The sequence below is a fragment of the Necator americanus genome, chromosome V, assembly GCF_031761385.1.
Source record: "Necator americanus strain Aroian chromosome V, whole genome shotgun sequence".
In the NCBI taxonomy this organism is placed as follows: domain Eukaryota; kingdom Metazoa; phylum Nematoda; class Chromadorea; order Rhabditida; family Ancylostomatidae; genus Necator; species Necator americanus.
The window spans coordinates 31855780-31873501 of NC_087375.1; the positions used below are offsets into that span (position 1 = coordinate 31855780).

General features: G+C 39.8%; 2 protein-coding genes across 5 annotated transcripts in view; one reads left to right on the top strand and one right to left on the bottom strand.

The window, feature by feature from the left end:
* Positions 1-8706, top strand: part of RB195_015837 (uncharacterized protein) — a gene marked incomplete at both ends in the record, with an annotated part of 33999 nt that extends 25293 nt beyond the window's left edge. For both annotated transcript variants that reach the window (XM_064206737.1, XM_064206736.1), the window contains 19 exons: positions 558-652; positions 766-933; positions 1144-1209; positions 1279-1395; positions 1558-1609; positions 1710-1759; positions 2936-3025; positions 3086-3175; positions 3230-3316; positions 6342-6403; positions 6472-6617; positions 6675-6789; positions 6878-7012; positions 7434-7550; positions 7616-7687; positions 7776-7879; positions 7955-8087; positions 8144-8302; positions 8545-8706. In XM_064206737.1, coding sequence (XP_064062617.1) covers positions 558-652; positions 766-933; positions 1144-1209; positions 1279-1395; positions 1558-1609; positions 1710-1759; positions 2936-3025; positions 3086-3175; positions 3230-3316; positions 6342-6403; positions 6472-6617; positions 6675-6789; positions 6878-7012; positions 7434-7550; positions 7616-7687; positions 7776-7879; positions 7955-8087; positions 8144-8302; positions 8545-8706 — 2020 coding nt within the window. The remainder of the gene's footprint in view (positions 1-557; positions 653-765; positions 934-1143; positions 1210-1278; positions 1396-1557; positions 1610-1709; positions 1760-2935; positions 3026-3085; positions 3176-3229; positions 3317-6341; positions 6404-6471; positions 6618-6674; positions 6790-6877; positions 7013-7433; positions 7551-7615; positions 7688-7775; positions 7880-7954; positions 8088-8143; positions 8303-8544) is intronic.
* A 4633-nt stretch (positions 8707-13339) lies between these two features.
* The window catches only part of RB195_015838 (uncharacterized protein), a gene marked incomplete at both ends in the record, with an annotated part of 52585 nt that continues 48202 nt past the window's right edge, over positions 13340-17722 (bottom strand). For 2 of the 3 annotated variants that reach the window (XM_064206740.1, XM_064206738.1), the window contains 5 exons: positions 13340-13441; positions 14269-14412; positions 14521-14693; positions 14763-14870; positions 15351-15449. In XM_064206740.1, the coding sequence (XP_064062619.1) occupies positions 13340-13441; positions 14269-14412; positions 14521-14693; positions 14763-14870; positions 15351-15449 (626 nt within the window). Of the gene's footprint in view, positions 13442-14268; positions 14413-14520; positions 14694-14762; positions 14871-15350; positions 15450-16828; positions 16944-17722 lie in introns of those variants that run through there. The other variant, XM_064206739.1, reaches the window with a different exon arrangement.

Sequence of the window (17722 nt, forward strand, 5' to 3'; positions counted from 1 at the left end):
AGTAACATCCAACCTTAGATATCCAGATTATGAGATTGTGCTGCCTGTTATGAAGCTAAAGATTTGTGCCTTCTTCTCTTATCTCTCAATAGATCTATCTTTCATAAAGAATGGTCAGCGATGGACGTACTCATCATCGTCGTGACTCATGTACTCTTGAGAATTTCCGTGTAGAATATTCGTTCAAACGAAAACTACGTTAGTACGGTAATGCTGTAAATATACGATGATTCACCTCACTCTTCTTAACATCGATTGATGCTCGCCTATTTTTGAAAATAAACAAGAAAAATACTTTTGAAAATGAACGAAAGGAATTGAATGCGTGAATTCAGAATAATTGAGTGCAATTTGACATTAATTTATAATTCTTGAGGGATAACTTTTGATCTACAATTCCATTCCTGGTTACCCTGTAGACATTCGGAAATGATCTATGAAAAACGACAGCTGAAAATATTAGCGCTTCAAAATTATGACTGAATAGTAATGGTCACTACACCGCGATAGTTTATAAACAGCATTTCTCATACAAAATCCTGTATTTCTTCGTTTAGATCCGTCTCGCGCACCCGTGCAACTCGTCTGGCATTGATACCCCCGAATGAACGTGAGGCTAAACCTTCCAGCGATTTACCACAAACTGAAAATGGTTAGTGTTCTCAGCCTTATAGTTTTCTTTTTGCAGCATTTTTCATGAGTCGACTTTGCTTAGTTGTCATTTCTTTCAATCTGCCCATATGCGTAGCGTATAGACATTTTCAGATCCTTCAGTGGAGACATCTTACGGTGAATTCGTACCTACATCTGATGGTGACCCACCGTCACCAATTCCCCCACCTCCGTCACCTCCTATTCAGGGACTGAGAAGTCAATCGTTCTCTGTGTCTTTTGTTACTGCAATATCTCCTGCCAAATGTCGGCAGTCTAAACGTACGTTATTTGTCACTTTTTTGGCAGCTACCTGGTTGGGATTGATTCTTGCCACTAGGGTGCTGCTATAAGTCAATGTCTTTAACTAGTTATTAACTCATCTTTTACCGAACGTGTGAAGAAGGATTGTAGACATATTAGCACTGCATATGTTGAGCGAGGAGGTTCTGAAGATTCACGTCAACTCTTGGTGATCTGAAACACTTTTAGCTTCTGATTCCATTGCACCTCCGTCACCTACACTGCTCCTTTCCCCTCCTGATTTCTTACCAGAAGGTTTGTTTTCTTTTTGCTTTTCCTCTTCTTTTTATTTGTGAAAAACATCATTGGAAACTTTTTTTCTAGATACACTAGCCTCTGACAATCACTCATCCGTCGAACAACCTCCTGCCATTACTAATGCTCCACCTGCACCTCCTCCACCTCCATCTGGCTTCCTCGAAAAACCTTCACTGAGTATTGGTTAGTTTTTTATTTTGTACACCGTGCTCATGAACGCCAGTTTTTAAAAACAGAAGTTTACTGTCTATTAGATTGCCTTTTGCCCCGTAGATGTTTTTCTATCTAAAAATTTTATGATCACTTCGAGGTGCTACCGTTTGTTTTAAGATGTGAATGTTGCAGCATGCTTGACTGATGACTCATATCAACCGGGACCTTCCACAGTATCTGTGAGGTAGTTTTTTGTTTAAAAATACCACTTGAATTCTTTTCTAAGAATTGAGCATTAGTAATTTTATACTTGTACATACCATCTGGATTCTTTTTTAATTTAGTTCTTCATGCGCTGTTGTTGATGAGCCGACACTAGTTGCGAGTTCCCCAAGTAAGTCACTTTTCAAAACATTTCCGTTTTTAACCCGAAAAACGAAAGGATCTCTGGATTGCCATTAGTTTATGACTTCATAATATAGATTGATCCATAATATTAACTATTATTATTATAGACATTATTATATTATAGAAATTAAATGTCATCCAGAGTTTCGATCCTTCCTTCACAGCCAAACAGATGTTTTTTTGTGCAGATGTTCTTTTTTTTTTAGAAAAAGCAAATATTTGTACGTTCATATATATGTTTTCAAGAAAGTCGTAGTACCTAGTATTTCGTCTACATTAGCTTAGAGTATTTGTGATAGCTACATAGGGTGTGTCTCACTTAACGTCTTTGCAAAGAACCCTGCAGAACGTGCCAACGACCATGTTGTGTTCGTTGTTCATCGCTTGACAGCTCTTTTTACTCCATAACTTCGTCTATAACCTGGAATTGTAACAAAAAAAAAAGTGGCATGCAAAGCTCTTCGAAAAGAAATCTGTGAAGAAGATAAAGGAGAAGCATTATTTCCCAGCGATGGTTCCAGAGCCCAATTTTTAGATGTGCACTCCTTGAAAGTAGTAAGAATAATGATGCCGGAAATCTTTTTGTTATATACACAGAGCACGGAATTGTTTTCCCATTCTAATGAAAAAGTGTTTTATAAAAAAACAAATAATAGAAGTGGGTTAGGGTAGCGCATATCCTCCGCATTTCAAGCCCGCGCACCACATTTTGAGAGATGGTGGCAATGAGTCGATTCAAGAGAATAAGGGATTTTCTTTTCAAATTATAACCTCCTTCCGACAGCGGGAGTTAGAGTCATATCCAGGTCTTTTCGTAACTTCGAATAGAATCTTCCCCTTGAGCATGAGACTGTTTTTGGTATTGATTTGAGCTGGGGGTCGCAAAGCATTCTACTGTTTTTATTCTCTTTTTTTCGTTATTTTCTACAGTCTCCTCTTGTTTACATAATCGTCTGCACCATTTCCTGCGGATTCAGTTGGAGTTTCGGTTTTTTTTTTCGGTTCCTTCGATGAGGTTACGAGTGAGTAGTTAGTAAGTGCAGCGGAAAGTTATCACGCTTAAATCATATTTATTTGTCACTTCATTTTTCGAACAAGGTTGATTAAAATTCGAGATGAATTCCAACCATTCTGGATGTTATAGGAAGTCTTTCATTTTCAGGTACTTCTCCTGTCCAATGCTTTTCAACAAATTCAGCGCCACCACCTCCGGCTCCACCTCCACCACCACCTCCTCCACCTGGTCTCTTTAGTAAGTTTTGCTGCTACAGAAATGCTTTGGAATTCCTAACTTTACATTTTACACTAGCAGCTGGTGGACATGCTCCACCTCCACCACCACCACCTCCTCCTGGCATCTTTTCCAAATCCAGCTCATCTGGCTTGAGTTTATCGCCGTCATGTAAGCGTTTTGGCGCATTGTTTCGGTTGTTTGATGAAATTTTTCTCATTTTAGGTGCAGCCAGAAGTGACGAAGTTTATCCAAAAAAGAAGAAAACATATACTCTGCTCTGGCAGGCCGTTAGTCAGCAAGCCATTACAAGTCAGTTTCGATTTTTACACCATAGGAAATGAACTTTTTTCCACACTTCTTATTTTGACTATTAGACTTTGTTCCTTGTTTGAATGAAAGGAAGCCTACGACGTCGTTGAAACCTTAGATAAAAATGGAATTATATCAGTATAGTTGTCGTTCGTTTTTAAAATGAGGCGAATATATTTTTTTTTCATTTTCTATTTAGAACTCATGAAGAAACAAGAACGCTATCTCTCCATGGGTACGGACTAAAAATTTCGAAAAAATCGAAAAAAAATGGGGACCGCAAACTTGGAAAGTGCAGAGAAACTAAAAAAGTCGATGAAGTCGTTATTTTTGCCCAAAATGATTATCTTGATATGATTCGTATTCAGCATATGACAAAACCCCTTTGACAAACTTTCTGCTAAAACAGCTAAAGAAGGGAGTATAAATCAGTAACCAGCATACTGTGCCGGACAAAATTTCAGAGCAGTTCTTCTTTTCGCGCCTTTGTCGCAATTTTTCTTTCTTTCTGCTTGTGTATAGTACAAATGTTGGGAAATGTGGAAAATGCAATTAAGTTTAAAAGAAAAAAAGGCGAAGATTGCAGAAGGAGAATTTCCAATTCCAGAGTCCGGACAAAAGTTTCGAAATTTTTCAGTTCTTGGGTTATTTATATTACTTTTTCTTCTATTGTTGTTCTATTACGTCCTGTGCTTTCTGAATCAATTTCTTTGTATCAGAGAAGATAAGGCAAGTAGCTGCTCAAAATGTGCAAGAGCTAATTATCAGAGCTCTTTTTTTCGGATTTAAAGAGTAAAGAATTTTTTGTCCGGTTTAATGTCATCTAAATACTGTTGCTAGGATCTGTTAACACTCCCAGAAAAGCAAGGCTATAGTGAAGACTCGTAAAAGTGACCGAGTGGAGAAAAAATGTATCGTATATTCCTAGGGAAATAGGTAGCAATCCACATTTAGATGCATCCGATTTTCGGGCTTCACAAAGATTTTCTTGCCTCTCTGTACCGTTTAACGCGATCCATGTGCTGATGGTTTGTTTGTTAGAAGGTTGTGTAAGAAACTATCATTGTCCGATGAAGAATAGGATGGTTCGAATGACATTTACAAAAGCGCACTTGCATTGAACAGAACAGGATTGGACCGCTGTGCTATTCAGTGATGAGTCAAAGTTTATGCTGTTTGAAATAGACGGATAGTTCCTATGTTCTGTGGATTTTCTTATTTTGTACTGTGAATAAATCCTGCTCCTCCAATGCAAGAACGCTTTTACAAATTTTACTTTCCATTGATGCGATAGTCTGAGTTTCTATCCACTGCACTTTTGGACGGTTAATGAAGAGAACCCCTTCGCTTTTGGAGGGTTGGGGGAGGAATCCTCATCACTTGCGCTGCACCCCATGAGCTAGATCCCCTTCACCGGAGGAGGGTCCGGGTCCTACCTATCGCACCTATGGTACTGTCGTCACCCAATTCGTTAGGGGAACCAAAAGTTTCTCACAGGGTCCACTACCAGACAGTCCACCAGCACATTACTGACGTTAAATTGTACTGGAAAGCATGAGAATGTTTGAAAATTTAAAGGCATCACCCCACGAACCTGGGGTGGTACGGGTTTCAGCTAGGTAATGCCCTGCCCTGCCCTGCCTATACAGGGCAATAGATTGTGGGAAAGAGGATGATTCTGTTTTTCTCTCCCTATATCAGTGTAAACCACGGACGACCCCGGAGCGCTGTTTATTACGACGGCTTCTGTTGCAATGCGCAACCATTGCGCTCTGCCAGGCCTGCGATTCGCCCTAGTGGAGTTTCGACGAGTCGCAGCCGGGGGGCGCAAAGGTGGCGCGCTGCAGTAGAGGTCGACGTAAGAAACAGCGCTCCGGGGCCGTCCGTTTAGACTGATACAAGGGGAGATAAACGTAATCGCCCTCTTCCCCGTTGACCCCGTGTAGGCATTACCCGGCTGGAATCCGTACCACCCCAGATTCGTGAGGTGATGCCTTTAACCAGAAATGGCGTCCACTGGGTTTAAATGTTGATTGCTTCCACTTGCTTTGAAAATCTTGCGATCAATTCTTCCAGTAGTTTCTTTAGCTTCTAAGATCACTTCTAAGAGTCTTTACGATAACTTTCCTGTTCCTGAATCGTTGACAGTTCTCGTAGCGATGCTTGGACAAACGCTATAACGGACAGAAACTTCCTCAGTCTTAAATCCAAGAAGAAAAGTTCTGATAATCAGCTCTTGGACATTTAGAGCAACTCTTTGCTTTTTACCTATCTCTGATGCATAGAGATTACTTTAAAAAGTGTAAAATGTGATTAAAAAGAAAAATGGAGAAAAACTGCCAATCTCTAGCCATCCCTGTCTCCAATGAATCTGAAAAAGCAAACTTCTTCCTTGGATATTCACCTTTTCTCGAAACAATTACATCCCTATTATCATTTCCAATATAGATACTAGGTTTATACTGGTTTCAAGCAAAACGAAACGAGAAAATTTGGGCAAAAATTCGAATGTTAAAACTGATGAATTTCTGCTAACAATTCCATATAGAAATATCATTTAGCAAGCCTACACTGAACTTTGGGAAAAAAAAGTCCACAAGACTACCAAGTTGATGAAATCGACATTTTCCTTTGTGAAGATTACCATATTCGTAATCCTGATATGCTAAAACCTCATCCGACCCCTTCCTTCATCCCCGAAGTGGTTGTCATAAGCATAATCAGGATGTGTTCAGTTGATCAAAACCTCTGTTGGAATGTTTTTTTATTACGGTTAGAAAGAATTCATGGAAAATCAATAAAACCAACCTAATTAGTGAGCAGAACAATACTATGCATGTGAGTGCGTAGTTGCCTGAGGTCTGCGTCCTATCCCAGGTTGCTTGTGGGCGAAATTAATATCCAAATCAGATTAAAAGGAGCCTAGTTATGACATATACTGACACACAAGCACACAACACGTTATCATTATATAAATCATATTATTTCTTTTAAAATTTAGCATATAGTAGTTGTCTATTTTCAGATGTGCATACTGTATGGAACGAATATTCCAGGCCTGAATTTAGAGCAGAGGAACGGGATCAGGTACGTTGATGTCGTTAATGAAATTTTCTGGGATAATTATTTTCGTTAGGGAAACATGCCATTTGAAGGTTCAAATGTTGTTTGAAAGAACGGAGCCAACCACATTATCCCGTTTCTCCAGCGAAAGAAGAAGTTTGCGCGAAAGATCCAAATCGGACGTTGCATTTGATCTTCCGCAACAAAAAGCTCTCAACCTTGAAATTGTTCTAGCCAAGTGGGTGTTACCTTTTACTCTAAGAGATTTCTCCACATCTAGTTTACCAAATTCTAGGCTACGTCCTCTAACTGTTATGGACTTGATTGCTCGACTTGAAACTACGAGCATGGATGGTATATCAACTGATTTGTTGTGTTCTCTTGTGAAATATTTTCCCACAGATGAAGAGGTGAGCAAAGTGTTTTCTTTGACGGATTTCACGTTTGATCTTCTTTGCTCTTACTTTTTTTGGCCTACAATTTTCTTATGCATTTTAGATGCTGATGTATAAAAATGCTCTTCGTGAAAACGTGAAAAGAAGTTGTGACATTTTGTGTTGGGAGGCTGCTCGACGCCCGACGCTAAAAATGAGAGCGGAGCTGGCAATCGCGAGGGAGCAGATCCTCTCTGATGTAAGCAACATGAGCGAGCCATCGCATTTTTTCTTCTCTTCTCGAGATTGAGATAACAATTTTTTGCTTTTCTCACATTAACCGCGGGTCACGTGTCTTTTTTTCGTTTTTTTTTGCAATTTTTCAGTACAAACGATGATTAAATTCTTTGCCAGAGAGTTGTTCAGTACTAACACTTCTTTCCAGTGTTTACTTTATTTAATTGTTACCATTTCTTTTAAACATCTGAGCTCGCCGACAGATTTGGTTTGGCAGAAACGCGAAGTGCTTGAATAATATTTTTTTTTGCTTTACTGCGCCTTGAATTTGTTTTTACTCGAGTTTTCTCTTCTCGCTTAGAATTATATTGACATCATGAGATTTGGAACAAAGTGTAGCTTATTCTCTCCGTCTTCTTTCTACCCATTTCTCACACTTACAGTTCGCCCGCCATGCGGAATCAACAGAACGAATTCGAACGGCTTGTGATGCTCTGCGTTCTCCTATTCTTGTCCACCTTCTGCATAAGTGCCTTCAATATGGAAATTATATCAATCAGGTAAAGGTTTTTTTCTATAAATTTTTACAATTATGATGGTAGCCTTTGAGCAGTGTTAGATTAAGGGTACCGCGCTGTCGAAAGCTGTCGGCTTCAAATTATCATCGCTGCCAGCAATATTGAGTGCTAAGGGCAAGGTTTGCTTTTTAGCTATCCTCTTTTATTGGTGTTTACATATTATCAATGTACCTTAGGCGTAATTCTGCATCTATGGTTTTATTATAGCAGAAAAACGTCCCTAATCTTCGACTTGTCGATCTTCTAGCACAGTTCGTGGAGTTCGATACAATAGCGCTCGAGAATGTTATTTCTTCTTTGCAGGCTGCAAAGTATGTTCTTTTTTCTCTAAGAAATACTATTTAACAATTATTTTTAAAATATTTAATATCGAAATTTTTATATAGGTCCATCACTTTGGGTGATGTTGAAACCGCATCAAAAGAATTAAATGCTTCTGTTAGCCGACTGAAACAACAGTTGAATAGCAGAGGATCTGAGGATGCGGCACTACTAGAAGCCTATCAACCATTTCTTGAAGTAATTCTTAAGTTTAGTGTACTCAAAAATATGTAAAGCTATATGCACATTTCCAGAGCGCTAATGCTAGTGGATTGAGTTTGGTTGTCGATCTACAATCGTTACGAGCAACTGAGAACTCGATGCAGTTGTTCTTATGTGCGAATTCCATGAAACTGGAAGAGATTATCACTACTGCAGCAGATGCACTTACAATGCTTGCAAAGTCTATCAAAGTAAGTAATTTTTATATTAAAACTAACTGTTTCTAGTTTTTAAATTGGTTTCAATAATTAGGTGGTTTTCTGACATTGAAAACTTTGTTTTTTTTTCTGCATTTTTCTTTCCTACATTGATTTTCCTGGAAAGCATTAGATGATAGCATCATACACAAATATGATAGTTTTGCGTTTTGTTTCCTGTTGTTCTAGGTTACTGTATAACTGCTTTCCCAGCACCTTCATGTTTTTCTTTGCAGGATCGAGCAGCAGTAAAAATGCGGTCATCGTCGGTCTCCATGTCAGCAGGTCGTCAAACAGCTGGCCGCGAACGTTTCACAATGCACCGTCGCAGTCTGCAGCCAAATCGTCCCACCGTTGAGACGATGAGGCAAATGTTTCTTGAAGCTGCTAACCAGTAGACCAGTGGTCAGTCTCCGAACTGAAACGCTTCTTTTTTTGTAGGACAGCACGACTCGCATTGTGGTCTTCTCCTAGTCATTCTCTTTTAATCATCTTAACCATTTACTTCTTTTTCTGAGTATTAGAAATACTGGCTGTACAGGACTGGTCTTGATATTTCGGTGTTTCTGGTTACTATCACAATAGCGTTGTATCATTCCCCATCCTCTTGTGTATTGATCTCGTAGTGTATTTACGTTAAAATATATACATAGGTATCCCGAAATATTACGAGGGGATTCACCGAGTACTGACATTTATTTATTGTAAAGTAATGAAGATGATTAATAGTTAATTCGTTTATACCAACGATCAATAAGTATAAATATATAGTGTATGTAAAATACAGTATGTATAAGTACATGAGCTCAAACAGCATCCATCCTATCGATTTCAAAAATATGAAGAGTGAATGTGTTTGGAGAAGTAAAGGCACTACGAAGAATTCGGTCGATCACACTTCACTGCACCGCCTGTCAACCAAATTTGCGGAAGCGGCAGTGCCTTTTGACGCTCGTAGCGCACATTTTTTTTTTCAAATGGACAATAGACTTCGAATGGTTTAAGTTTTGCAGCGCAGAAATATGAATAGGGGTCAGAAATCTCTGAGAATATCTAGGAACTGGATCTCTGTTATGCTTATTGCTCGTATTGGCTTTAATTGTGAAACCTTCCTGCAGAAATAAGAATGGACGATAAAGTAGTTGGTGCGTTGATCAATCCGATTGAGATCAACAGATCAAATCATCAATGCGTTCGTGTTCGATACGGAATCGTCGAAGTTTATGAACACAGTCAAGCAACCTATACGATGACTTGCAGGGACCAGACAGTGTATCAAATCAGTATCCTTATCTTCCCAGACAAATCTGGCACAAATCTGGATCATTCATAAACCTCGAAAAGATGAAAACTGCTCGACTTACAACGTTATCGAATCATCAAAAGCTCAGGAATGTCTTAGGACTGTGCCCTATCCCTCTCTACCCCTCAGACAAATTTACGAATTGAATAAATTGAAATATATTTGAAGCAAAAAAGAAGTATGAGAGCAATCGCTGTACTAGGTCTACGTGCTTGTCATCTCAAACGAGACTGATACAACTTGCTTATCGCGGAGGATAGAAAAGAGGAAAAGGTCCAGGTAAAACCATAAAAGCCAGAAAAGAGGATAAAAGTTAGGAGAAAGATGGATAGTTTCGCTTCTTCCTAGACAATCAATCTTTAGATCAGCTGAAGTTGTTATCTTCATACCGAGAGCGAAAAGACAACCCATACGATACACGATGCGATGGCGCGGGAAAAATCCAAGAACTTCGTAGCTCGTACAGTGGGTTATCAGATGGAATGTTGGATGGTAGAAGCGAGCAGGAGCGATCGGACCACAGAAGCGGCGCAGGCCCATGCGCCAAGGTCAGGAATGAAATAAAAAGTTAGAAACCGTTTAAAATGTAATAAAACCAAACAAATCTTAAATAAAATCAAACATTTAAAATGATATCATGATATGATATTAGTGTCACTCAATCGCAAAGATCAGTCACGGTCAGCCTCGCAAGGAACGAAAGAAGAAGAGGAAGAAGTAGCCGCCACTTCATTCGCAGATATGCCGGATTTTAACCAAGAAAGGGTTGAAGATTTTATCCATTTTATTTTATGGAGGAGAAAAACTGTTGGAGGCACAAGAGGAGCGTTCTGTTCGCCAGTTTCGATTGAAGTGGTGGAGGTCAAAGAACACCTGCCGTGGTGGTCAAATGAGGTCTTCCCCCCTGAAGCCTTCCCTGTGGAAATCCGAAAAAGATTGATTGATAGAGTGAAAATTGTGGCGTCTGTGCTGAACATCACAAAAACTCTCCTTCTAACACCCCCGAACCATTCTGTTTCCTTTTGAATTATATAAACCTGGGAAATGTGGGTTCTAGCGCAGTCAGTAAGAGATTAGCCTGCGACCTCACCATCCATGGTTCGAAACCGCCCAAATGCCAATCAAACACTCCATCTCCACGGAATCGAAGAGTTATAATAGCACAAGATTTGTCTGGGAAGAAAATCATTTCCATAGTCTCATTTAAATTGGAATGAGTCATGGAAATTTCAAATCACATATCTTGAATTTCAAGGCAGGTGTAGTGCAGTCGGTAAGAGATTAGGCTGTGACCACACGATCGATGGTTCGAAACTGCGTTAACGTCGATAGCTCTGAGGTCGATAAATTAGTGGAGGATTTGTCTGGGAGGGCAAAAACACTGACTTGATAAATCGGCTAACCCCGCAAGTCATTGTAAGGCTGCACGCGCGTTCATAAACCTCAAGCGAGTTCTAAATTGAAGTCCAAGGCGTCGGCGCCTTTCCCATAGGGTTTGATAAACAGGGTATATGTTATTATTTATGTAAATCAGTAACATAAAATGAATAATAAATAAATAATGTAAATATGTAAATCGTCTGAGAGGGTAACGACGCGGACTTGACACGTAGGTTGCCCCACGCAATTTTTTTCTAGTAATTCAGCGATTGGGGAGGATTGGTGGTTGTACTCGCCGTGGTGTGAGGTCCTGTAGCCTCTGCATGACGGACATTTCGAGGCCGTCCCGAATCACAAAAATATTCTTTGAAATAAAACTATGTTGCTCTCTTTATCTCAATGATTTCGTTTCAGGAGATGTGAAGGATCTGTTGGTATGATCTCATGGATCTATCCGTGGTCATTGTGAATTCGATCCTATCTTCACCAGGTTTCATGTACGAGACCTCGTACACCGTTCGGGTTCTGATGTCCGCTCATAACACACAGAAAAGACGTGGGAAGATGAAGTGCAAAAAAGCGATACCACTCAGGGATCGAACCAAAAAGCATTCGATCATCAGCCAAGCATCATCCACTATGCTAAAACAGCTGTGAAAGTGTTTTCAGTTGAAAATTCCATTAACACTGAGGTTACCTCATTTGCCTCACTTCCAGCGTCTTTTTCCTCTGTTCAAGCCTCATGAGGGCAATAGGGTCCCACGGTCCCATGTACCCTATGCTTAAGCATTGATATGGTTATGGTCTCATTTTCGGATCGGATACTGATCTGACAGATTTCCCTGGTCAAGAGGACTGCTAGCGGCAATCAAATGCAAGATGCTTTCAGAATCTTCTGGGTCTCAACCAGAGCTTGTTTTTTTTGGTTCAGCTGAAGAATATGCCACTTTTACCAGCTCTTATTTTCGCTCCTCCTCCAACTCAGCCTTACCTTCATGTTGTTCGGTTCTCTCTCCATCCATTTCCCCTTCTCCTGTACCTCCTCTCTATCCCACCATCTCCTCCTCTCTGAAGACGGGCAACAATCGACATTTCAACTGAGGACCGACCACCTCAGTGATCCGCACCGACAAGTCGAACAATCACAATGACAATCGATCAACCTATCAATCGATCTACCTAGGCGGTGATCATCCCGCTGATCACCTCTGACCAGCGGCGATCGATCAGCGATCCACCTGGTCACCAACTACTCCTACGACCACCTACGACAGGCGATCAACCTGAATCCTGACCACCCTAGTGGTCACCCCTTGATGGGTCAACCGATCCTCTTGGATAGTGACCGCCGCAGTTACAATCTCTGGGCGGTGGGCAACAAACCAGAGATCCTCGTGCTGGTCGATCGTTACCGTGACTATCCCTTTCAACGGCAAGTGGTCGACGATCCACACATGAGCCCTGTAGCTAGGCTAAAACATCAGATAAGGATTCGTGAGATTTTGTGGGAAAATACTAATCATGTCTGTTTGGAAATCCATACTCTGCATCGTATACTATAAAGGTTGCTTTCCGCCATCAACGTGGAGATAATAGTTTGGATTTGTTTCTATGTTTATTCTCTACGCGATTCTTGGTTTTCCTGGTAACGGAAATATTTTTCAGGTTTACTTTTACTTCCATACACCCAACTTTCAAAGCCAATGTTTCTCCTTTTGTCTACGTTGTCTTCGGGGGAAAATTTGACATTTTTGAAAATTTCCAGTTTTTTTTCAAATTTTCATTCGTTCTTTTTTACAACAGTGGTGATGATATGAGCTTTGTGAGTGGCTTTTCTTTGTTGACAAGCATCTATGGATCACACTTTATATAGATATCTAATGACTGAAGCCTACAACACAATGTGACAAACATTGGCACGGAGCCAAGGCAGAAATACAAAGAGAATACGAGAAATAAGTATGAGAGGATACACAAACAGACAGACAGACAGACAGACAGACAGACAGACAGACAGACAAACAGACAGACAGACAGAGAACCGGAATGACTGCAAATACGAATGGGATACACGTTGAAGGCAATGCATCATAGAGTTGAGAAGAATTGAAGAAAAAAAAAATTAACTGAGATGTACAAATAAACGGCAGCTGATTGTTTTTTTTGTATCCCAGACATTGTGTATGTATGGATTATTGAACGTATCGTACCGGGAACAGGAGTGTTGTAGCAGTGCACGAAAAAAAAGAAGAAACAGAACTGCAGTGCACGAAAATGAAAAGAGGTCCGTTCGCCAGTGCACGAGTGCATGATTTTTTTCTGTGAACGAAGAAACGTGCCGGCTTCGTTTACACGCAACCGTATTCGTACCATACGGTGCTTTCGTTTGCTCGTACTTCAGCTTGTGAAACATTCTCGTAGATGCTCATCGCTTTGTCGAGTCGTTCCTCCTAGAACACGACCGATACAGCAAAGTGGATGAACGGCGAAAAAAAGATAAAAATATAATAAATGGTAAAAAAAAATTTAATGATAAAATAAGTTTATAAATATAGTAGTATATTGTATAGTTATAGTAGTATATAGTATAGTTAGTAGTTTATAAATATAAAAGCAATAAAGTAAATAATAATAAATTAAGTGATAATAAACATAGTCGTAATAAAGTAAATAATAATTAATATGATAGTAATCAAATAAATAATAATAAATAAAAACTAAAAAACGAATTGATTCTTAATATCAAATTAATAATAATTACCTCATATCTCGATTTACCTCTTCATCTATATGTAAAATAAATGATAATAATATTAAAATACTAAACTAATAATAAAATAAATAAGAATAAACAAGAATAAGAACGAAATTGTCCTTGAAAACTAATCAGTAATAATTAACAATAAAACTAATAGTTTGAGTCGTTTAGTATTTGAATTATTGATTTTTTACAATGATCGGTTCAAAATCGGAATAGGAGAATCCCAATATCCAAAAAAATTGAAACCACCTCGCAAAAAATCTTTATTGTCATAGCTAATGAGGACAAAAAAAGGAGTGGCTGGAAATTTTCTGGATCATATAGAATCCTAGAAGTCGATCTTACGGTGAAAAACATTCAGAATTTTCACATTCAAAATAGTCCATGCTTTCTATGCTTAGAAACAATCCTCTTTTTTTGAAGGAAAGATAAACGCAAGCCATTTTTTTCGAATTTTTCATAATGATGGACGAAAAAAAACACGGAAATTCTAAATACTAGCAAAAAAAAACTTACCTTTTCCCTGACAAACGTTCTCTTCTCCCCCTCGGCAACCACAGGGAGTTCACATTCTTTCACAGGTGAACCCTTGTCGCTTTTAGGAGTTGACGCGGATTGTGGCACGAATGAGGACGGCAACGGGGTGGAGCAGTTCGATGCCTGCAGCAGATCTCACTTTAGCGTACAAAAATCAGGATCATCATTGAATTTGCTTTGTTATATTTATTCTTCAAATAATTCTTTCTTCTTAGAGAAAAAAAAGCTCACGCTGTTCGGTGCATTTCGGCCAGGATACGGTGGTGGTTTTTGCCGACCGTTACCGGCAGTGTACGGGGGTGGAGGTGGACGTGTTCGAAGTGAAGCGGTAGCCATTGTGTTTCGTATGGGAGCACGAGGTGGAAGCGCTGATAGCATCGGTCCGTCAGCTGATCTTTCCGGACCTAAACTGGGGAAGAGATCAAAATTCGATGATTAAGAGGTATGGATTCGATCGATCCACCTGCACTCACCGTTGTAATTTATTTGACTGAGCAACGTATCACGACGAGGTGAGTAATCTCTCAAGGAGCTGCCAACGCTGCCACCACGGAAACGTACGAAGTCATCATGTAGCGGATCTTTAACGAAGAAATTATTTCCAAAATCATATTTTGTATTTTTTTTTCGTGTTCAAAATATAAACTACTAAGAGAGAACAAATTAAGGAAAAAGTGGAAGAAGTTGCGGGTTCCAATACGAAGAAATTCACGCTTTAAGGGAGATGAAAAGCGGCCGGTACTTATGTTTTTCCGGCCGACCGCGACGCGCCTGCCTTCTTAGAACGGCACGTACTTTCTTGGCCTGTTTTGAGACGTGACGTACATATCTACTACCAATTTCTTACGATATTTATTTGTTGTATTTGTTTCTCGTATACTCCGTTCATAGATCCATGGATAACCATGTGATGAATAAATAAATGAATATTCATCGTCCTTTTTTTGCTAGTATTTAGAACGCGTCGCTGTCGTCCGTGTAAACATAAGTACTAGGTCCCACATTAAGCCATAGAGAAGCTTCAGCTGTTCCATTGTTTCGCATTGCTGCACCGGACTCACCTTGTCCCGTTAAGGTCGGCTCATTTCGCGGCGGTGAGATACGATCATGATCTTCAGACGATGAACACGTAGGTGGGAACGGATCGAAGTCTTCGATTCCTGAAGAGATAGGATGAAGTGAAAATAACTTACTGTAATTTTTAATACAATAATCTTCCAATATTTTCCGATTAAGAAATCTGGAGCAATGAGATGTGGGTATGTACAGCCAATAGTTACAGTACTCAAAGGTCTGGACCAAAGGAAAAATACTATTCGAGAACAATAGCTCCTTACAGGGTCAGCTACGTTTTTTTTTGCTACGGTAATTCCACTAATTCTATTACGGTAAGGCTACGGTAAGACTTATTAAAGGCATCACTCCACGAATCTGAGGTGGTACGGATTTCAGGTGGAGTATTCGTATACGGGATGGGAGACTACGGAGAAGGGGGTAATTCCGTCCATTTCTTCCTAATTGCCGTGAAAAACGGCCCGGAAGATACGGCTTTAGGCGTTTTGGCGCACTATTTTGTACAGGGAGTTCGACTGGAGCGCGCCAGTCTTGTGCGGCGCCGCATCTTCCGGGCCGTTTTTTAACGGCAATTAGGAAGAAATGGACGGAATCACCCCCCTCTCCATAGTCTCCCATCACGTATACGAATACTCCACCTGAAATCTGCACCACCTCAGATTCGTGGGGTGATGCCTTTAATTTAGACTGGTTAGCGAATTTTTTAACGGCAAAATTCTGATATCCGGAGGCATATCCTAGCTGGTTAGGATACCGATGTTAGTGTAAATAGGGAACGCTACATAAATGCACTTAGCATATGTCATTAGTTCTTTTTGTTTGACATAAGGGACCATATTGAACAATTTGTTAAGCCAACTGTGGAATTGTTAGATCAAACGGTGACCACCATCCACCACTGCAAATGAGACTCTTTAATTCTCATAACAATCACAGAATAATTCTCTCATAGGCAGGTTTTTGTTGTTAGAAACAAAAATTTGGAAAATCCGATGGATTCATTGCCCCCTGCTGAGTGAGAAAAGCAAAATTTCTCAGAGAATTTTTGGTTTCTTTGTTTTTTTTTTCGGCGGGTGCAAAGAACGTGGATACGTGTGAAATATGATCTTCGTTGTACGACATATGTCTTTTCGCTGTTCCTTCAACTACGGACGTGAGGTTCACGGCGTGCATTAAAATTTTGAGCATACGGTCAGTATATTCGAAGAAAAATGCTTTCAAACGTGAAAAAATACGCAAAAGCCTATAAATTCAAATTAAATGCTCATCTCAGTCAGAAAATCCATTTCATCCGGGTTTCTACAGCTACACAGATCATGCGACATTGGCCCTACGCTAACGTGTCTCATAAATCATGCATCGATCAATACAGTGCGGCAATGAATAGCGTGACGGTGACAAAAGCGTTTCGGGTCATCTCTACGTGGAAGAATCTCAAAAGAAACAGAGTTTAGTGTTTGCTTACTAGGTTTTTCTTGGTCGAGCAGCTTAACCTTGAGAGGTTTGTACAAAATTGTGTCGCCAACAACTTTGACGTGACGTGATGGAGCCGATTTCCAGCGTTTCACCTTCCGTCTCATGCAGCCACATTCCGCAGATTCGGGTTCAAAAAAAGGAAAAAAGTAAGAATCAAAATATTATCTACTCTTAATGTATGATTCGTCAGAGAAAAATAAGGGTCTTACAGTAAATAATGAAGTAAATATCTCGTAATAGTGCTTGAGAGACATTTCCAATGAATTTCTAAACTTTTCGCTTTTACAAATGTTTTTCCCTAAGGGAAAAGGCAAAAGAGGGAAGAACAGACACGGAATGATACGTGAAAGCAGGTACCCACGAAAATAGAAATGGGACCCAGCTATACGGACTACGCTCGACCTTAAACGCTCAAATTTAACTTCCACAATCACCTATCTGTTGACAGGAGTGCCGTAGTTTATACTAGTGAGGAAGTATGAACTTTAAAATAGGTCGTCGGAGTTGTTTTGTATAAGCATCACAAACATACAACGAAAATACATCACATTTGACCACACAAGTGCTCTTAGCTACACTTTCAATCTCACTAGCAAATCATTTCAGCGATTTTGTTGTGGGCGGAGCTTATTGGAAACCTCCAAATGTGGGCGAGAAACAGATTTTTTGACAAAGCAGCGCTTTTAAATCCGTGCGACAGTTGATTGACATTAATGAGACAAACGCGAGGTAACTACACTCTTTTCTTGACAAAAAAGGATGAGTTCAATCGTTTTAGGGGCGGAGTTTATTGGGTAGGCGCTGCGAACTCTGAACGATACGCTTTTGGGATGGTAGGAGGAGGATTTCTGCGCTATCAAAGTTGAGTGAACCCTTTTTAGTT